This window comes from Trichosurus vulpecula, chromosome 1 (assembly GCF_011100635.1).
Source record: "Trichosurus vulpecula isolate mTriVul1 chromosome 1, mTriVul1.pri, whole genome shotgun sequence".
NCBI classification, from domain to species: Eukaryota; Metazoa; Chordata; class Mammalia; order Diprotodontia; family Phalangeridae; genus Trichosurus; species Trichosurus vulpecula.
The window spans coordinates 271,332,337-271,355,682 of NC_050573.1; the positions used below are offsets into that span (position 1 = coordinate 271,332,337).

Consider the following 23,346-nt stretch of genomic DNA (forward strand, 5'->3'; position numbering starts at 1 on the left):
CCATGCTTGGGTCAGTTTATCTCTAAATCGAAACCTATTTAGAGATTAAGTGATTAAACCACCTCAGAAGCCAATGTGCTGTTGAAAAAGGAAGTAGGGGCAGCTAGGTGGCACAGTGGATAGAGCACTGGGCCTTGCACTCAGCAGTACCTGAGTTCAAATCCAGCCTCAGACACTTACTAGCTATGTGATCCTGGGCAGGTGATTTAACCCTGATTGCCTCCAAAAAGAAAGAAAAAGGAAGTAGTAGTGAGAAGATTCTAGCTAGATGCTGGTGAGATTCTAGTCTTGGCTCAGTCACTAATTAGATGTGTGAGCACACTTATCCAACCAGGATAATCATTTCTTCATCTGTAAAGTAATGAGGTTTGATTAGTTTATCCTAAGGTCAATTCTCATCTTAAAATTACATGATTCGAAATTTACTCGTTCTTTTTGTTGTTGTTATTCAGTTGGGTCCAACTCTTTTTGAGGTTTTGGGGTTTTCTTGGCAAAGCTCATTTTACAGATGCGGAAATTGAGGCAAACGGGGTTAAGTAACTTGCCCAGGATCACACAGCTAGTGTCTGAGGCTAAATTTGAACTCAGATTTTCCCAACTCCAGGCCCGGCATTCTATACACTAAGCCATATGGCCACCCCCTTTCCACTGTATCACAGTATAAATATAACATAAATATCAGTCAGTTTCTCTTTGGATAGAAAATAACATCACTGCTTTGCTCAAGACATTTAAGTACAATACAACTTAGAGAAAATAAAGGCTGACTTTTTCTCCTCATAAATACAGTGTTATTTTAAAAGTTGTAGATATGAGACATTAGGATCACAAAACTGTAAAGCTGGAGAGGGCCAGAGTTAATCTCTTCTAACTCGTGCTGTCCTGCATTCAGTCAGCTGTTCTGCGAGTCTCAGACTGACATCAGATCACCAAACAGGACTCGCTGTTCTGACTCTCCATTCTAAAACAATCGGCTAATCGAAAATTACCCGTATATTCCTGTGTAGCATCAAGTGGATCAATCCAGACAGTAACACTTTCTGCTGGGACCTCTTTAGGTTTGGTTATCTCCCTCAAGATGTCTTCAGGGATATTGTGATCCCACAAGATCACTTCCTGGTCAGCTGCATCCACGTGTTCTTCAGTGTTAATCTGGGGTAAAACAAAAAAAAAGTACTTAAGAAGTACAATCAAGAACAAAACGGGGAGAAACACTTCAGGCTACTAACCAGTGTAAGAAAACTAGTATTAAGAAAACAAATTATATTACAAATTTGTATGGAGTGTTTCATTGCTTTTAAAGTGCGTCTAAATACATGAATACAATAATCTTATTAAATGGGGCAGGGGTAGGCATTATTTTAAAGGAGTGCAAACTGAGATTCAAAAATGCTACACCACTTGCAAAAAGCAACAGAGTTATATGGAGTAGGACAAGTTCAAGTCTACTTGTCTCACTGAAAAATGGAAAAAGACCATCATGAAAGGGAATTTCAACTTCACATCTAACTTTTTCAAAGATAACCTACACAGAACAACGAAGTGTCACCTAAGTAAAACAGAGGACAACTTTATGATCCAGAAAGGTGCGATGCCAATTTAAGGCGAAGCTGTGTGAGATGTAACACATCCTAACAAGAAAGAGCTGATCAGAAATGCGAGGACAACATTTCACCTTTGGCTCAATGAACACAGGGAGCAATTAACAGCTAGGAACGAAGAATGAGAAAACCAAATCGGAAGGTAGACGACAGGAATGGGGACTTGAGAAAGGCATAAGCTACAGTAAACGCCAGAAATATATCTTGGTAAGAGAGGAAGCAGAGCACAGTAGAGAGAGTGCTGTTCACAGGACCTAAGTTCAAAGCCCACGGTGTGACCTTCAGGCAAGTCATTTAACCTTTCATGTGTCTCAGTTTCCTCATCTGTAAAACTGGGGTAATAATCCTTTTTCCCCCCATATAATTCCTTCAACAGCAAGTTTCCTTATTACATTTAAAAAGTGAATTAATTTATACAGATCAGACTTACATAAGACATTTCAAGGAATCACTTTGTTATGTAAAACAAGGTATACTCACATTGTACCTCTGCACAGAAATGATGTAAGGTTATAAAGTTAACTAAGTCACTTACTCTAGGCAAAGCATTTCCATGCGAAATGAAAGACCCTCTCCACCTCCAGAAATGTGGTAGGCAAGGGCATGAGTACCCTTCAGTAAGAGACCCAGTATTCTGAATATGACAGGCTTATTTGTTCTCTCCTCTCTAACAATGCTGCTTTATGGTTAGTCTAGAGCTGGCTCACAGCTTGTGGTTCCATGGCCAGATGTCATGCCCCTGCAGTACAGAAATCAGGGCAGAGATGGGGGATACACCAGGGACTAGTCACCACCAACCCACACAGCAGAAATGAGACAGAGGTCACAACTACATTTTAACCATTTCAAAAGCATCTGCTTACATTGGTGACAGTATCTCAGAAAGGGCTGGGGAGAGGGAAAACATCAAAACTATGTTCTTAAGCTTTGAGAAATAGTCACTTATAGAAGTCAATAGCATAGCAGTAGATGGTTCACCTAAGCCAACTGCTTGGCACCTAGGAAGAATTCAGTAAATATTTGGTATTCCACTGAAGAAACTGTAGGATTACAATGATTCAAAAACAAGGGAAAGAATACTTTTTTTAAAAAGACTACAATAATAGGTTATTCGTTACATATTTATTAATCATTTGCTATGTGCAAAGAAGGCAACGAAGTTGTTTGATTCTTTTAGCCTTATCCAACTTTTTGTGACCTCACCTGGGGTTTTCTTGGCAAAGGTACCAGAGAAGTTTGCCATTTCCTTCTCCAGCTCATCTTACAGAGGAAGAAACTAAGGCAAACAGGATTAAGTGATTTGACCAGGGTCACACAGTGTTCTTAGGCCAGATCTGAACTCAGAAATACGAGTCTTCCTGATTCTAGGCCGAGCGCTCTATCCACTCAACACCTAGTTGCCTCGCTGGAGCAAATACTAAGTTCCGATAAGACACAGTCTCTTCTCCACAAGAAGCTCAGTATGCTAAGAGGGTAACATACAGATCATACAGATGCAAATAACCATCACATTTATTTATATATATATATATGTATTGCATGACAAGTATTTCGTTTGTTTGGTGCACAACTGTCATTTCTTTGGCACAGGGAACTCCTACTGTGAAAAAACAAATTCAGGCACCACAGGTGGAGTCGGCCTTGGACAGCAGTTGCCTGGAGGCAATAAAGGATTAAATGACTGGCCTAAGGTCACACAGCAAATACGTGTCTGAGGCTGGACTCAACCCAGGACGTCCTGACTACAAGGCTGATCTTCTATCCATTAGGCCAGGTTGTCTGTAATAAATGCATTGGAGAAACAAACTTTTAGATAAAGTCTGAGGAGAAAGATTGTTACTGATAGGGGGACAGTTCATAGTCATCATCACTGTAGTGGGGTTTGTAGGCTGGGTTTATTATGGCACAGCACCTTGCCTTTCCTCATCCATCCCAGCCACTACTGTTCTCTGCCTGCCCTCCCCCCCAAGATCCCCCCCAATTTTCCCTTATATTTATTTTTGCATAGAGTTATTTATGTTACTTTGTCTCCCCCAATATAAACTCCTTGAGTGAGGGCAGAGACTTTCATTTTTGTCTGTATCCCCAGTGCTGGCACATACTTGATCTACCTCACCCTGTGGTGTCAGCCGGTCCTAAACTGCCGCCTCCATAAAATCACCAAGGCAGCACTTGCTACCCGTATCCCAGATCTTCAGAGACCTTTTCAGATCTTCAGATAACAACAGGTTGAGCAGAAGCAAAAGGGGCAGGCTGACCCGACCCAAGGGTAGAGCACTGTTACCTGATTCTGTCCTTTGCAAATGCCACAGAACTTCCCTTCTTCATCACGTCCTTCCCCTTGTTGCACTAGTTCCTTCTGTCTGATCCTACCCACTTCCACCACTGAAATCCTCACCAAACCAAACGCCAACAATGGGCAAAATGCCCTTTTCCCTTTATCCTTCTGCATTCTGCCATTTGGCCAATGTTTTCCCTTATTTCATTTCAAAAGACACTGAAATTATAATCCCTTGCTTTCCTTGGCAAACTGGAAGAGGGTTATGGAGCCTAATTCATGGAACAGCCCTAAGAACCCACTGCTTGCCATCTCAGAACTGAGCTTATATACCATTTATTTATTTAATTCACCTACTTCTACCATGGTTTTTGTTTACATTTGCATTTGTGTACCAACTTAAAAAAATTACCTACCAGCTATGTGACTGATCTACAGCAAGTCACTTAAGTCTCTATGACTCAGTTTCCTCATCTGAAAAATGGAGATCATAACACCTGAATTTTTTAATTCACAGGGGTTACATAAATACTTCTTCCCTTCTCCCTTCCCTACCACCCACCTTGAATATGCTCCCTTCACTCTCCTGATGACACAAGCATCCTGAGGCAGGCCTGCATCCCCTCATGCCCAGACAATTGCAATAACATGCTGAAGGGTCTCCCAACCTCAAGTCTCTGCCCACTCTAGTCCATCCTCCACTCAGTTGTCAAACTGATCTTCCTAAGGTGTGGATCTGATCACACACTCCACCCCATCCCTCATTCAATAAACTATAGGGGTTCACTACCAATTCCAAGATCAAACATAAAATACTATTTGGCATTCAAAGACCTTCATTATCTGGCCCCCACCTACTTTTCCTGTCTTCTTACTCTCCCCTGAAGTACTCTTTGCTGCGGTAACATTGGTTTCGAACAAGACACTGGCTGTTCCCCAGGTTTCAGTCAATCAATCAATAATTAAGCACCTACTATGTGCCAGGCACTGTGCTAGGTGCTGGGGATACATGAAGAGGCAAAAAACAGTCCCTGCTCTCAAGGAGCTTACAATCTAATTGGGGAGACAACACACAGATATATATATATATATATATATATATATATACACATACACACACACACACACACACACACACACACACAGAGCAAGCTACATTGAACAAATAGGAAATAATTAACAGAGGAAAGGCACTGGAATTAAGAGGGGCTGGGGAAAGTTTCCTATAAAACATAGGATTTTATTTGGGAATTAAAAGGAAGCCAGGGAGGTCAATAACTGGAATGGAGAAGGGAAAGAGTTCCAGGCATAACAGACAGTCAGAGAGAATGGCCAGAGCAAGATATGGAATGCTTTTGTTTGTGGAATAGCCAGGAGGCCAATGTTACTGGATGGGAATAAGGCTTAGTGCCCAATACATAGTAGGCACTTAATAATGCTTGTTGACTAACTGATCTGTAAGGTTACCCTCATTCTAAAAAACTTCCACAACATCCATCTTTATGGAAAAAAAAAAAAGAGCTGCTTCAAAATCAAAAATAATGTAACACTAATAATTTAACTGTAATTCTTTTCATTTGGGGGGGCATTCCTTACTTAGCATTTGAAACAAACTCTTATAATGGTGAATTTCAAAATCCGTTCCCAGATGATCCTTGGAAAAACAAAATGCCAATAAATGCCATACTCATAGCAGGCAAAAATCGAGATAGTCTTTTGTTGCTGTTGTGAAAAAGTAATGAACACTCTTCTGCCTTTCACAAAAAAAGGTCAATGACAAGTTTCTGATGAATAAGGGCTCTGAGAAGAAGAGATTGTAAAGATATGTGGGTGCTTCTAAAACTTAAAAACTACATTAAAAAAACCATATCCACAAAAAAGGGAAATGAAGCATGTAAAATTTCCAGAAATCAGCCATAGATCTATATAACTGATGCAGTCAGAAATGCTGACTTATTTTTAAGTCCTCCTTCTTAGTGTTAGTGTCACATCTATTGTCATAGTAGGTATTTAGGGTGAGGAGTGGGATAGGTTATCATCTACAGTTAGGGGATGTGCCCCCATCAATATCTATTGAATCTATAGAAGCATCATCATAGGGTGGGGGTGGTAGATTATTCTCCCTGTACAAGGTTAATAAGCATTTCTGTGTCAGACATGGCTTTAGGTGACGAGGAGAAAAAATACAGAAGGCAAGACAGTCTCTGCCCTCGAAGAGCTCACGTTCTTAGGCAGAGATCTTTTTTTTTCTCTCTCCAATTTTCTTGTTATCCCCAGAACTTAGCACAGTAACTGGAACATAGTAAACCCTTAATAAATGGTTGTTTAAATGACAAAGCAGCTAAGTTGACTGAATGGATAAAAGCACTGGACTTGGGAATCAGGAAATCTTAACTTCTAATCCTGCCTCATACTAACTAGTTGTGTAACCTCGGGTAGGTCACTTAACCTGCCTGCCTTAGTTTTCCCATCTGTAAAATGGAGGTAATAATAATGGCACCTAACTCCAGAGATGGTAAAAAGTATGTATGTCAAAGGAAGGGAGGGAGGACACCATACATAAAGATGCTAGCCAACGGCTCGGGAGGTCTGGGTGGGGCTAGCTCCAGCTAATGCCAACCAATGTGGTATCCAGGGCATCAGGCGGATAGCCAGAACGCTTGATCTGGGGCTGAAGGTAGAGCAAGGAGCACGACATGAAGAAAGTCAGAGATGTTTTATTAAACCAAACCAAAATCTGATTGTTATGAAGGGACTCACGCTAATTTGACCTACGGTACTTTCAGGTGTGAAAATGATGGACAATTCTAAAGTCAGCTACAACCACTTTGATACATCATTTTTAAAGTATTCCCTTTCAAAGAAGTCTCTCAATTTTTCAATATTATGGAATACTACATTCTTCTATCAAGTTTGAAAGTTACAGAAATTAGTTTATCATATATGATATCCTGACATCAGGGAACAAAGGAAAACAGAATTTACAAAGAGAAGAGACCTCAGAGACTGTCTAATCCAGAGGTAGGGAACCTGCGGCCTCGAGGCCACATGTGGACTTCTAGGTCCTCAAGTGTTGCCCTTTGACTGAATCCAAACTTGACACAACAAATCCTTTAGTTCCACAACACCCATCCACGTGTGGCCTCAAGGCCACATGAAGATGAAGGAATTTTATTAAACTCACAAAGGAAGTAACTAGCAGACCAAGATTTGAATCCATTTCCTCTGATTCTGAATCCACAGCTCTTGCAACTAACTACTAAGCTTGAACACAGCCTAACTGAGCAGTGTCGCTGATGGGTAACATTAGACAACTCAAGTTATTAATCTCAGCTTCTGTATGCAAAAATGGGCACAGTAAGCATGTATTCTTCTTAGGCTTCTCTTTACAGATGCTCTGAAGATATTAGACCTCTGGATGAAAGGTACTATTGAAATACATCATTAGTACTCCTAATTCCCATACCCAATAACCTTTTAAACAGCTAATTCACTCTTTCAAGTCCTGGGCATTTAGGCTACCATGTCATTAGCTTAGTTTTATACATGGGGAAACCAAGGCTGGGAAAGTTTGTGCTTTGCCCTCAGTCCAAGAATCAAAGGGAACTAAGATTAAAGAAGAAAAATATTCATTCTGTCTTCTTTGATTATATACTCCCAATATATGGAGACCCAAGCACATGGCTAAAAAATGGGCAGAGGATGCCGAAGAGTAAATTTGGCTCAATGTAAGAGGGCAGGGATTGGAATTTCTGAACAATTAAAACTGACTAAAAGTGGAACAAATTATCTCAAGGAGTAGTAAGTGCCCAACATTAATGTACGACCATTTGTATGGGTTCAGTAAAATAGTGATGTCCTTCAAACTCTAAGACTCTTTCAAACACACATTCTTAACATCTTATCAATTTATCATGTTAAGTGCTCACTGAAATTGTCATCAATAGCACAGTTTATGGATTAAACCTTCTTCTATTGTCTCTTATTACACTAACTTTTCTTCTTCAACTACACTGTGAGAGGGCAGGGACCATACATTATATGATTCTTTTGAATCTCCCATCATGGCATACCTATGGATGGCTGGCAGAAGAATGAATGAAAAAAAAGCATTTATTAAGCACTTACTGTCAGTTGGGGCATCTAGGTGTCACAGGTGTCACCAGACCTGGAGTTGGGAAGTTCAAATCCAGCCACAGACGCTTAACTAGTTGTGTGACTCTGGGCAAGTCACTTGACCTTGTTTGCCTCAGTCCCTCACCTGTAAAATGAGCTGGAGAAGGAAATGGGAAACCATTCCAGTACCTTTGCCAAGAGTACCCCAAAATGGGGTAACGAAGAGTTGGATACAACTGAACAAGGTACCAGTTACTGTGCAAACACAGGCAAGAAAAACAAACAGCCTATATTACAGTTTATGGTCTAATGGAATGGAAGAGGAACTAGGAAGAGGGGGACACATGCATGAACATGCTTTGGAAAAGGCTAGCAAGTGACCTGGTTCCGGGCAAGAAAGGGGAAGACTCATCTCCTACAGTCTAAGGTCCCAAGAGTGGAGCAGAGTTTCCTGTGCAGGACGATGAGGAAGATGTCCAGCGTGCAAGTGTCATGGTTTGGAAACAGCCAGGGAATTCCACTAGCTGTAATTTAAAACAATGTTTTTTGTAAGAAAACATGTCTCAAGCTCCAAACAAATAACTTCCAAGTCAACTTTTGGAATACTGCCTGGAATACTGTCTTACCTTTCTATCAGTTACAGGTTTGTCCATTTTGCTTGCCTTAATATACTATAAACTACCCTACAGTCATACCATGGATGACATGGTATAAGATAATACTGGGTTCTCTATGCTTTGCTAGTAGGGCTACAAGTTCTGATTGACCCTATACATTCTGGAAAGGCTTTGAGCTTTGAGTATAGATTTGGCAAGGAATTACAGGACTCTTGTCTGGGGGGCAGCCGATGGCATCTATGACCCCACCCCCAGTACCAGAAGACCCTCTACAAAGACAAATCACAATGTGCTTTGGTCAAGAGAATATTCAAAAAAACCCCAAAACAGCACAGGTCAATGAAGGAGTAAAGATAAGTACATGCTGAATTCTGCAATTGCAGAATTTGTTTTAAAATATATACTCAAATGGCCTAATAATCTGATGTTCATTCACCCTACGGATATTCAACACTTGCAGTCTAAAGTTATTCAATAGGAAGAAGTGGGAAAGAATACTAAAATTTGAAAAGCTCCTACAGGCAACATACAAACGAATGGCAGACAATTAAAAAAAATCAATATTTGCTCTTTCAGTTTACTTTGGTTAAAGATGATCATAGCGAAAGATCAATGCAAAAGCTATTAAACAATAACACTAAAAAGCCCTGTAAAGAGAATTATCCTCACTGGCCACAGCTCACCACTTAGAAGTTAAAGGTATTTCACTGATATTTATTTCAAGTAAGCAAAAAAGACAGACAGAGGAACTGCAATCCATACCATCTTCAGTAAACATTGTTAGGGATAATAATTGAGGTGTGAAATTTTTACACAACCAGTTTAGAGAAAGACAAATTTTTTAAGGCTTAATATAAGCACAGAAGAAAACTAAAGATGATTGTCCAATACAAAGTTGCCTTCTTTTCCGTAAAAAAAGAAGCTGTCAAAACTTTCAATAATTCCCTTGAAAACAGAAAAACTAAAAAGTGACAGAATTAAATTTCATTAAAACTAATTTCACTACTTCCTAAACTTATACCTCCCAAACTAGATTCAGCAATCTGCTGAGACTTAAGACAGCAATCTTTTGTAATAAGAGATGATGCTGCAGGGGTAAGAGTGGGGATTGAGTGAGTTACCTGATAACATAAAGCACAACAAATCCAGGTGTGCTAATTAGCAAGAAAACCAGGAGCAAATTTTTAAAATGTTCAAAATCCAGTGGATACATTAATTTCGTGTTTCTAAATTGAAGTCACTGTGTTGTAATAACTCTGAACATTCATCTAATTCTCTAGTATTATAATATTGCTTCCTTACCAAAACAAATTATAATAGTACTTCTAAGCTCACGAAATTAGGAAAGGAAGTAAAAATACCATGTCCTTTTTCTAAAACCTGACTTTGTAACTCATAAAAATAACTTTTAAAAAAGAATAACAGTGTTATGTCCTTTGATTTAAAAAAAAGGGCAAAATATCATTAAAAGGAAAAATTCACTTTTTTCAATAATGTGATTTTTAAATGCTAAGTATTTTGGAGGAAAAAAAAGATTTTAAGCTAAGTCATCAAAACATAATTTAAATGTAGGTCCTCATAGAAAAATTAACTTTAAAAAAGAATACATGTATCTTCAGCAGTCAGAGCCCAAGGCCTTGGCTCTCTCCCTGACCCAGCCCATAACTATATATACCTACGTGTTAGCCGAGAGTGGAAATGGGGGTAAGGACCAAACACAGTTACTATAAAAGGGCAAGCTTTGAGAAAACAAGTTGAATCAGATAATTAGCGGCATCTGTTTTTGCTTTTATTTATATCTTGAGTACTTAACATAGTACCTGGCACATGGAAAATACTTAATAAGTGCTTGTTAATTTATTTTAAAACTTAAAACATTATGTATTATGTATTTATTATAATTTCTTCTAATCTCAGGGGAAAAAACTACCGATAACTGAATCTTAAATATATCGCACCTGTGTTCTGCCAATCCTATCCTGCTTATCTTGAACGGCCTTGCTATGCCACCACAGTTATTCCTTTCCTTCCCTAAAATATACTGAGGCCAGGGTTCAAAGACCTCACCCCCAACTCCAAGATCCATTGTTCCAATCACTAATGCTAGAGTCTAGAGACCCTTTTTTTTTTTTACTGTCTACACTGGCTGTCTCAATCTGCAAATACATAATGAGTTGAATACAGAATTAACTAGAAGAAGAAAGAATGCTGGACTGCCACTGGGAAACTGATGAAGTTATTTTAATGGCCCCAAACTTGTCCCCAAAACAAAGGTCTCTCTCTCTCTCTCTCTCTCTCTCTCTCACACACACACACACACACACACACACACACACACACCAATATCCTTCCAGCAATGCTGTATGGCTCCAAGTCATGGTCTTCAGAAAAACTGCCTCTGGGGATGAACCAAAAAGCAACTGACAGGCAAAAGATGGGAGTTAGAAAACCACAATGTTATGCAAACAAGTAATTATGAAGGCAAAGCAATACAAAGGATGTTACTGAAAAATGGAATTGGAAAAGAAAAAAATGCTGCTTAAAGCTAGGTGGCACAGTGGATAGAGAGCCAGGCCTGGAGTCAGAAGAGTGGGGTTCAAATCCAACCTCAGACACTTAGTAGTTGTGGAACCCTGGACAATCGCTTAACCTCTGTCCATCTCAATTTCCTCAGCACCTATTTCATAGGGCTGTGTGTCAAATGGCATATGTGTAATGTGTTTACATGGTACATGGCACCTGGAAAGTGCTATAAAAATGTCAGCTGTTAATATTATTTTTATAGGGTAAGAACAAGGGACACCAAGTGGTTAGCCCATGTACTCCAATGATATTTGAGGAAAAGGGAAAGCAAGGGAGGTCATTAGTCCCTGGGGTGGACTCTCCAAGGTTAACTTAGGATGTTACACAGCCAAGAATTTGATAGGATGAGCAAGCATGTATAGGTTCTGGTATCCACTGCTGGAGGGAGGATGCAAATTGATGAGATGACAAGATACACTGGAATATGTCTAGATCTTGCCTCTTAACTACAGAAAGATGGCTACAAGCGGAAAAGACAAAAGCCAACTGAAGTTCCATGTTCAGGTTTTGCAAAAACCAATGTTTCTTTTTGTTTGTTTTTTGGTGGGAGGAGATGGGAGGACAAAAGAAGGGTGCCACAGAAAGTGGGGAAATGTAATCTATATTTGAAATAATAATATGCTATACTTTTGTTTTAACACTTCATTTGGTTAGTATTTGCTGAAATATACTTTCCAGAATATTTCAATGATTCCATATCTAATTTTTTCTTCTCCTACTCCATTCTCTCTCTTCTATTTCTTCCTTTCTCTATGCTCTTTCTTCTATTTCTCTATCTCCCACCTTAACTGGCTATAATATAAAAAACAAGAATTTTTTAAAGTCAGATCATAGGTTTAGAATTGAAGGAATTATAAAGGTCAGAGTCCAGTCACCCTCATTTTACAAATTAGGAAACAAAGGTCCAGAAGTGAAATTACTTTCTCAAGGTTTTTGAAGCAGTAGTAAAACTGGGATTTTGACTCAGGTCCTCTGATTCTATGACTATAGATAGTTTGGATTTCTTCATCTGAAAACTGCTTACTCATATCCTTTGACCATTTATAAACTGGGGAATGACTCATATTCTTGTAAATTTTACTCAGTTCTCTATATATTTGAGAGATGAGGCCTTTTAACAGAGACACTGTAAAAAATTTTTTTTCCAGCTTTTTGCTTTCTTTCTAATCTTGTCTACACTGTTTTTGTTTGGGCATAAACCTTTAAATTTAATATAATCAAAATCATCTATATCTCATAATGCTGTATATCTCTTGTTTAGGCAAGAATTCCTCCCTTACCTAGGATCCTCTGATTCTAAATGCAATGCCCTTTGGTTGTATTTACTGAATAAAGAATTATATTTTTCATGCTTAAGTTAAAAAGCAAGGAAGGTGAACTTTTCCCTGAGTAGTAAAAAAAAAAACAAACAAAAACAAAAACCAAGTTGACTTTTCATCTAAGGTTCTATGTCAGTAGCCTTTGGAGGGAAAAAAAAATCCCATTTCCCCTCCCTACCACCTCCAAACATTTTTAACCTCTTCCTCTCCGATAACTCCTCCCAGTTGTTAAGCACGTTCCTATTTTCCCCATCTTAAAAAAAAAAACTCTCAGTTGTTCCAACTGACCCATTTAATTAGTATCTTATTTCTGTCATTCATTTTTCCTAGCTTTCCAGCCTACTATGTGCCATTTACTAGGCAGGGGGAAAAAGACAAATATGAAACTGTATTTTTCCTTAATGAACTTATATTCTATTTTTTTGCAATTATGTAAAACATTTCCATATTAGTCATTCTGTAGAAGACAATGCAAATAAAAGAAAAAATTACAGAAACAAAGTGGAAAAACAGCATGCTTTAGGTCTGTATTCACACAGTATCTGTTCCTTCTCTGGAAACGAATAGTATGCTTCATCATTAATCCTATGGGATTGTCTTGGATCACTGCATTGCTGAAAACAGCTAAATCATTCACAGTTCTTCATTGAACAATTTTGCTGTTATTGTATACAACATTCTCTTGGTTCTGTTCACTTCACTGTGTATCAGTTCATGTAAGTCCAGGTTTTTCTGAAATCCGCCTGCTTGTCATTTCTTACAGCACAATAATATTCCATTACAATCGTATACCACAGTTTGTTTAGTCATTCACATTCCCCAATTTCCAATTCTTTGCCACCACAAAAAGAGCTGCTATAAATACTTTTGCACAATTGGATGTGTTCCCTTTTTCTGGGTGTCTCTGGGATACAGAGCTAGCAGTGTTACTGTTGGATCAAAGGGTATGCACAATTTTATAGCCCTTTGGGTATAGTTCCAAATTTCTCTCCAGAATGGTTAGATCAGTTCGCAACTCCACCAAGAGTGCATTAGAGTCCCAGTTTTTCCACATCTCCTCCAACATCTCACATTCTATTTTAAACTCTGTGGGGGCAAAAAGGGCTCGTATAGAGTTTTGCACATGGTAGGTGTTCAATAAATGTATTCTATGGCTAACTGGTCTTGTACCTGACCAATTCAGGGATGACTTGCCATACTATGTCTTGGAGGTAAGTCACTGTTTTCTCTCTAACTCACCTATCTTTATAATATTCCTTCCACCTGACTCTTTCTTACCCACCAGCCTCTAGAGCTCTACAGCATACTTCTATTAATGTTTTTCCACTAACTACCCTATGTTATCACTGAAAAGTTTGGCTCCTAAAATAACCTGGATGTCACAGGGTCTGTGTTACATCTCTTCCAAATGTATAAGGCACAGTGGAGTTCATGTTAAATCTCAGACACTTACCAACTGTGAATCCCTGTGGGAAAACTGAGGCCCAGGGTCACTAAATGTGACAGAAAGAGCTTTACAGATCTTAGATTTAGTCAGATTTATCTTCAGAATCAGTTTTACCACTTAATAACCTGTGTGACCACAGGCAAAATACATAACTTCTCTAAGCCTCAATTTCTTCACTTGTCAAATGAGACAGTTGAAAAAGATGACCTATAAGCTCCTTTTCTTGTCTAAATCTATTATAACATGTATCTTCAGAACATCTATTCTAATCTAATGCCCTTATTTTAATACTTTTTTGGCCTCTTTCTAAAGAAATATATTTGCCCTCCCTTACTTTGGGAAATTTTAGAACTGGAGGTATACATCTGTGTGTGTCTTTATAAACAGATAAGTAGTACCCCTGAGGGAGAGGCTTCACAAAAATTTATTACACTATCAGAAAGTCTATGCTAATATGGAGTAGAGGTGACTTAGGGTTACTAAGTGAAGTTCTGTAGAAGAGATGGCAGGGGCCATCTGGCAGGAAACCAGTAAAGAGAAACACACAGTGAATTCTCTCAAGGCCTATGATGGCTGCCAACGTGTATACTTTCCCTCAGAGGCTTGGGGAAAGCTAGAGTGAAATCTGTTAGGATGGTCAATTACGTTCAGGGATGTTAGATCAGTATCTAAGTTGCAGATTCTGGGTTTCATTACTTTAAATTTCCAGATTATTGTATATATGTTTTATATCAAAGTACCTTATGATAAAGAGTAGCATTTCTATAGTTGAAGAGAGATTTGATTTGGTGACTCCCAGATTTACCTGATGAGTCTGACATGACAAGTGTGGGTCTCTATTTGGAGGCATCTGATACCTTAGAGCGGTGGTGTCAGACTTAAATAGAAACGAGTGCCACTAAACCATCTCTGCTGGACACATATTGACTTAGAAAAATGCATATTAACATTATCAATGTTCTACTGTACTTTTATATATTTTGTTAAATATTTCCCAGTTACATTTTAATTGGTTCCGAACACTCAGGAGTGTTGAGGCCTGTGAATTTGACACCTCTGCCTTACAGAGAGTACACAGACAGTTTTAAAATAGATATAGCACAATCAAGATGGCTGGACTTTATCATAGAAGCTTGCCCATCTCCAGGGCTCTTAAGAAGGAAGGGGAAAAAAATGCTGTCTTATTCTTGAACTTCTTTGTCTTCAGACAACAGATCAGGGACTGAAGGGGGAAGGGAACACATACCCACCTATGATAATTTCATAGTGACCTGTAGCAGAAGCAGGTATGTGATGAGAACTGGGACTATAATTGTACAGTATTCCTGCATCCCAAATCTTCTATGTAGGAGTGGGAGATTTTATTTTATTTTATTAGGCAATCAGGGTTAACTGATTTGTCCAAGGTCACAAAGCTAATAAGCATCTGAGCCCGGATTAGAACTTGGGTCTTCCTGACTGCAGGGCCAGTGCTCTGTCCACTGTGCCACCTAGCTGTCCCAAGAATAGGGAGAATTTTGAAAGATCCTAGGAATCAAGATTCCAGACCCTGAATAGAAAAAGTCCATTCAGAAAAGAAGAGTTTCTGAGGCAATGTCTCAAGGGTGATCACCAAATTTAAGAGTTAGGGCAGTGTTGGCCTTCTAACAAAGACTTCCTCAATAACAAGCTTCTTGAAGAACAGGAAGACCAACATGGTCCCTGAAGTTATTTATTTATTTATTTGTTTTTAGTAGGGAGGTCAACGTGGGGGGAGGGGGGAAGTATAGAAGAAATATGGGCCTTTTTACTTCCTTTTACAATTTCTGGGTTACTTGGACAGCATAGGACCAACAGGAAGGGGACACTTATTCGGCTACCCCAAGAGTATGTTTATCCTGGGGATGGGTGTAAGGAAGAGAGACTAAGCCACAAGATGATATTACCACTAGTAAAAGAACTCTATAAGACTCTGTGGGAAAGAGGAACTCACTGGAATATAAAAAGGTTGCCTCAATTCGATTACCCCAAATTCAATTACCTTCCAGGGAGAACTGATGGGCTGAACACTTCATGCATTTTTAATATCTGTTTTGGAGCCGCCATGACTCCTGTGTACGGCCTACATTTTCTAAGGAGAAAAACAAGGGCTGCCCCATAATCATTGTATATTTGCCACCTTAATATGGGAGCTAAGCACTCTGTTATTCATATTTGGAGAACCTACGGATGAACCATTTTGGAGAGCTCCATGAGAACAGTAAACCAAGGAGATAAAACGTCCTTGCAACTGTCCCCCAGAATTCAACTAGGGTGACTCTAGAGTCTGGAGTAGGAAGAAGGTTTGGGCCATGAATTACAGGATATTGTCAGTATTTAAAAAAAAAAACCTGTGAAATAAGTAGTGGGAATATTATTATCCTCATGCTAATTAAAAGGAAGTGGAGGCTCAGAGAAGCGCAGAAGCCCAGCATTCCATGGACAGTCTGTGTACTCCATTTCCATTTCCAAGCCCAGTACTCTTTCCGACATGTAATATCAAGCTAACCTGTCATAGCTGGCAGGGTCAGTGGTATTCTCAGGAGCACAGCTCCTACTTAACCTGACCGTGCCTTTATTCGACTCTCTCCCCAAAGGAGAGAGGCCTAGGATGGAAATACCACAACTTCTCCAGCACCATTCCTTAATACCAAATACACGGAAACATACACACATGAAGAATAGGTCCAACTATCCCCACAAACTCTGCCTTGCTCTTTCTTTCCACACAAACTCTCTTCAATGGAGAATATCCCAAACAGTTCTCCAGAAGATACACCACCCTATTTTTCCCCTGTCGGTTTTCCTTAAGTAACCTAGTTACAGCAGTCCTAGGCAGAAACGCTGAGGTAGTCAGTGGGCCGTCAGACCAGCATGCTGAATCCTTGCTAAACCTCAGCTACGGCTTAGACGGATGCCAGAGATAAAGTCATTCGTGGGGACTGCAGCATTTTAGAGCAGAGAGACGGAAGGTAGCTTTTCAAGAGAGCAGTAGATTCTATTGGCCAACAATATTGATCAGCAACACATTTAAATATGAAATTTTGTCGTTAAGTCATTTCAGTTGTGTCAAACTCTTTGTGACCCCATTTAGAGTTTTCTTGACAAAGACACTTGAGTGGTTTGCCATTTCCTTCTCCAACTTTTTACGAGATGCAGAGACTGAGGCAAACAGGGTGAAATGACTTGCCCGAGGTCACACAGCTAGTTAAGGGTCTGAGACCAAATTTGAACTCAGGTCTTCCTGACTCCAAGCCCAGCACTCTATATACTACACCACCAAGCTGCCCAAAGAAGGAACAATTGTTATTATTTTCCATAGTGACTAATAAATGGATTCTAATATTCATACTAATATCTATAGAAGAAAAATCCCTTAAGATGGAATGGCTGAGTAAATCATGGTGTGTGTGTGTGTGCATATATATATATATATATATGTATATATGTATATATATATATATGTATATATGTATATATATATGTGTGTGTGTGTGTTCATAAACACACATATATTTAATGCCATAGAAGTATATATATGCACACAACATATATACACACATATAGATATATATACACACACACACATACGTTTACATGTATATACACACATTATGGAATAGGACTGTACTGTAAGAAATGAAGAAACAGATATAAAAGACAACGGAAAGATTTCTATGAACCAATGCAACGTGAAGCAAGCAGAACCAGGAGAACAATTTATACTAGAGCATCAGTATTATAAAAATGAACAATTGTGAAGACATTTTATAAATTGATGAGGAATGAGATGAACAATTTATACAATAACAAAACTGCAAAACAACAACTTTGAAAGCTGTAAGAACTATGATCGATACAATGACCACTCATGTTTCCAGAGGACCAATGATGAAATGTGCTATCTATGACAAAGAGATAATAGATTTAGAATGTGGAATGATATGTATTTCCATTTATAGCCAATGCGGAAATTTGTTGTGCTTAACTATGAATATCTGTTAGAAAAATATCTGTTTCACTTTTCTATTTTTCCCCCCAAGGGGTGGTAGATAAGAGGGAGAATAGTTTTTTTTAATATATTATAGACCCTCAAATATAAGTCCTGTTATTATTAATTTTACTTAACTGTTTTACTCCATGCAAGAGACCTTTCACAAAGTAAGAGCAATTTATAAAAGTTTATAATGTAAAAACAAGGCACATCCATAAAACTTTAAAATAAGACGTGGCCTATGTGTTAGAGAAATAACACGGCAGTAGATAAATGCTAGACCTGTTATCAGACAGACCTGGTTCAAATTCTTCCCTCTGATACTTCCCATCTCTGTGATCATGGGGAAGTATGGTAACAACTCTAATCCAGTCTCAGACACTAGCTGTGCGACCTTGGGCAAGTCACTTACCCCAAGTGTCTCCCCCAAAAGTCTCTGAGCCTCATTTTTATCACTTATAAAATACGTTTAGTACCTACTGCAAAAACTACTGTAAGGGTCAAATGAATGAAATTAAAGTGCTTTGCAAACCTGAAAGCTAGATTATATGAAATTATAAATATATGCTAAAATGGGTAATCATACATGGGAAAATCAGATAGGGTAGAAATGCATATAGAATATGCCCAACTTTATCAAGTGGGAAACTTACAGAATTGGTCAACTGTGCAGTTTTCACCTCATACAGAGATGAGTTCCACACATTTTTTCTTTCCTTTTTGGTTTCAACTTGTGATTTCATCAGCATGGGGAACTCTTGGTATGAAAGCTTCTTTCACCAATGCAGATTCACAATTCATCTGTCATTTATAATTACTGAGATGCCTAGGGCACTGAGAGGTTGAAGGATCTGCCCAAGGTCACACAGCTAGTATCTATCAAAGACAAGACTCGCATCTATTGTATCATACTATCACTTTGCTATATAAATAAAATATGATTACATTTCTATTTTTTTTTCCTTCACAAACACAACACATAAAAAAAGAGAAAAATCTAGAGTGTAAAGAATGGGCTCAGAGCATGATTAGGATAGGAAGAGAAATAGGTCTCAGTTTTATAGTCATCTATAGGGCTAGAGATGATAATAATATAATACATATTATAAATACAATATACAGGCACACCTCATATTATCACACTTTGCAAATATCGTGTGGCAACCCTGCGCTGAATAAGTCTATCAGCACCATTTTTCTAACAGCATACGCTCGCATCATGCCTTTGTGTAACATTTTGGTAATTCTCAATTCTCACATTCTCTCTTTTTCACTATTATTACATCTGCTATGGTGATCAGCGAACTTTGATGTTACTATTAAAACTGTTTTGGTGCCCATATAAGACAGCCAATTTAATCGAGCTCCACTGGACCAACCGTTCCAGTCTCTGTCTCCTTGGGCCTTCCTATTCCCTGAGACATAACACATATTGGAATAAGGCCAATTAGTAACCTTACGATGGCCTTTAAGCATTCAAGAGAAAGGAAGAGTTGCAAGTCTTTCATTCTAATCAAAAGCTAGAAATGATTAAGCTTGGTGAGGAAGGCCTGTCAAAAGCCTAGATAGGCCAAAGGCTAAGCCACCACCCTGATCGGTCAGCATCCATCAACATCAAGGCAAGACCCTCCAACCGGCAAAAAGATTAACACGCAGTGTTAATGACGGCTAGCATTTTAGCAATAAAGCATTTTTTAAATTAAGTTACGTATGCTGCTTCTTTTAGACATAACACTATGGCACACGATACACTACAATATAGTGTAAACATAACTTTTGTATGTACCGTGAAACCAAAATATCTGTGTGACTTGCTTCACTGTGGTATCTGCTTTATTATAATGGTCTAAAAACCAAGCCAGCAATATCTCCAATGTATGCCTGAACACAAGACAGATGTGTGATACAGAATATAACAATAATAATAGCTAACATTTATATAGTGCTTACTATATGTGCCAGGCACTGTGCTAAGAACCTGATTCTTACAACCCTGGGACGCAGATGCTATAATTATCCCCATTTTACAGATAAGAAAACTGAGGGAAATGGAGGATGAGTGATTTGTCCAGGGTCACAAAGCTAGTAAGTGTCTGGGGCCAGATTTGAACTCACATCTTACTGACTTAAAGTCTAGCACCCTATTCAATGTGGTGCTGACCCATATGATATAAATACTCCACCGTATTTTCGGGAAGTCTACACAGTGAATGTGACATCAATAGCTTAATTCAAGCGCAACCTCCTTCAAAAGGCCTGTAGTTGCTAATGTCTTCCCCCATCAAAATTACTTTGCATTTACTTCCACATGTATTTTGTATTTACTTGCCTTTTTTATGTCCCTTCCTCTCCTCAATTTCTATAAGCCCTTTGAAGCCAAAGACTGTTCCATTTTTATAACTACATCCCTACCATCTAGCATAGTAGCAAGCACAAAATACTCAATAAATTATCACTGAATTGAACTGAAACCCGTGACTAGGTACATAAATTCCTTTTGGTTCATAAACTTTGGTGTGGCTAGAGGTATGGACAGCCAGCCTGGTTTCTGAAATATTTCCATCTGCTTTATCTTGGGCAGGGGCGGAGATTCCCCCCAAATACAGAAAGGAAAACAGACTCCCCCACAAAGAGGTTCTAAATCAAGAGTCAGGGTACCAGCACTAAAACGATGCTCATTCCAGCTGAACCACCCCAACCATGAAAAGATGAGTCTGTGGTATCAAACCACATACAGAAGACCTCAGCTTTTGCATGCTGAGTCAAAATGGGATAAAAGGGACTGGAAAAGACAAAAACACTTTATGAATGCTCAGAAACAAAACTTTCAACAGGGCAGCACAGCTGTAGACAAAAGAAAGCTTCAGGCAGGCCAACCCATAAAATGAATCTCAGGAATGAGATAAGCTCTAATCAAACAAAGGCCCCCAGAGGCCCATGGCCCAAAGAGGACACCAGCAGCAGCCTCTGGAAATAGCTACAGTTACAAATCAAAGAACAAGTTCCTGCCACAAAGGATGCTTCCGCCCCTCCTAAGCACAGAGAAAGTGATTAGACCCAGTGCCAGTATTTTAAATTACGCAGCAGCGCTCACTAAAAAAAGGTCCCTAGTTGCAATACCATTAATTAGGATAAATTTTTCAGCATGACACTTCTCTCTGTCTTCTGGGGTCGGATTCTCTAGTAATATTGAGTTGGTTGGGTTGCGTTGCTGACTCTAATGGGCTAGCTTATGGTTATACTTCTCCTTTCTGGACTTAATCCATTTGTTTTTATCTCCTGACTTCTCTCCTGGGACAGAAATTGTGTCAACAGATTTCGTCAGGGGAGAGGGCGAAATCCCATTTGGGTAATGTTAACTGCTCATCCGTCATACATCCCTGTCTTTACATTAGTTTCTTGTTCTCACAACAGAGGATTCAGCAGATGTTCACCAAAGACACGGTACCATGTTGATCGTGTTGAAAATGGTACTGCCTCCCACAGGCTGCTCTAACAACTGCTTTCTCTAGAAACTACTGCTACCAAACACTTTCCTTGAAGCTGTAAAGATAACTACTTACGGGACAGCTACGTGGCCCAGCAGATGGAACACTGGCCCTGGAGTCCGGAGGACCTGAGTTCAAATTCAGCCTCAAACACTTGACACTTACTAGCTGTGTGACCTTAGGCAAGTCACTTAACCCTGATTGCCTCAAAAAAATAAAAAAGATGCTTTAAGTGTTATTTAAAACAGTGATAAACTTTGTCAGGAAGCTGCTGTTTGGCTATGGGAAACTATTCTTATAGCCAGGAGTAATGACTAGATAACAAGTGAACGCCAAATTATTAAAGGGGCAAACTTGGCTATGATGAAATTATAAAGAATGTGGAGAAACTAGATGAGTTGCAAAATTCATACTGAGGATATGCCAGAGCTGGGCAGCCCGAATAAGTTTGGATACAAGGTTAACAGCAAAAAAAAGAAGCCTTTTTTTAAAAGAGAATCTGCCTCTGAGGAGGCCAGCCAAAAGACAAAAAATGCAGGCCTCAAGTTCAAACCCAACACTGGCCTTAGGAGCATTACCTCACATGATTTTGGCTGCCTCTTCTGGAAAAGGATAATAACCCCAACCTGCTGTTCCATAAGCTTTTCTTCCTGTTCCGTGTTCCAAGATGCAAACAGCACAGCCAAAAATGCTATATGCTTATGTTACCTATCCACTAATCAGGTCCTTCTGGAGAATGATGACCTTCCCGTTACTGTACATCCCCTTCCTCCCCCATTCACGAGTCAGTGCCTCCAGAAGGAAAAGGAACCGAATAAGAGAAGATAAGGAGATGGAGCACCAGACATCTACACAGTGTCTAACCAAATTCTACTGCTAGTTTGGGATTTAACCTTTCCATAGGTTAGGAAATGCTTTGGTTTTTTTTAATCCAAATTATTTTATTAAAAAAAAAAGGATAAACTTTCTTCCTCAAGGCATTGTTGTTGTCCATCTATTGTTCTCAAAGAGGACCATCCTGAGATATTACTGTATGTTTTTCCCTCTCCTTACCTTCACATCCGTATGTCTAAATCTCAACAGTTCTTTATTGATATTCTGAAATCTCTTCATCTGATTATAACCTATCATTCTAGGTGGCAAAAGACCTGGAATCAGGAAAACCTGAGTTCAAATCTGGTAGACTTATTAACTGTGACCTTGGCCAAGTCACTTAAGTGCTGTTTGCCTCAGTTTCTTCAACTGTAAAATAGGGATGATAATAATAGCATCTACCTCGCAGGACCAACAGTTGTCAAGTTCTTAGCACAGTGCTTGGCTCATAATAAGCAGCACATAAATGCTAGTTATTATTATTATTTTCATATACCTTTCTCTTTGCTTCACTACTTTTAAATCTCTTCTTTAACCTCACCAAGACCCCCAGTCCTGCCACTCAGGACTCTCCCAGGCTATCACATCCTGCTATAATTTCACTTTCCACCCTTTCTAGTCTTGACCTATAGTTACCCAGTTTGACATCACAGTGTCTCCTTTTACCATCACTGTGTCTCAAGCCGTACCAATCCCTGGGCCTGGATTACTTCCATCATCCACCTTCTCCACTCTTATTTACGTGCTGATGGATAGAGCTGGACAAGACTACTCAACCTGGTGAGTCAATGCCCTACAAATCTCTATGATCTAATCTTACCAGGGTCTTTAGACTGAAGCAGCATGGCAATTCTTTTACTCCTCAGGAACTGATTCTCTACTGAATTCCCCATTGAGAGCTATTCCAAACCTTTTCTTCTCTCCTTAAGTCTTACATACCCTCTCTGCGTCCTCTTATATTTACTGAGAAAATAAGACTATTCGCACTTTGGGTGCCCTCTTTTCCCCTGTT

The 23,346-nt window shown here is 39.1% G+C and overlaps 1 protein-coding gene across 1 annotated transcript in view; it reads right to left on the reverse strand.

The window, feature by feature from the left end:
• Nucleotides 1-23,346, reverse strand: part of BPNT2 (3'(2'), 5'-bisphosphate nucleotidase 2) — a 62,026-nt gene that overhangs the window by 22,445 nt on the left and 16,235 nt on the right. Inside the window, exon 2 of the mRNA XM_036755462.1 lies at nt 990-1,152. Coding sequence (XP_036611357.1) covers nt 990-1,152 — 163 coding nt within the window. The remainder of the gene's footprint in view (nt 1-989; nt 1,153-23,346) is intronic.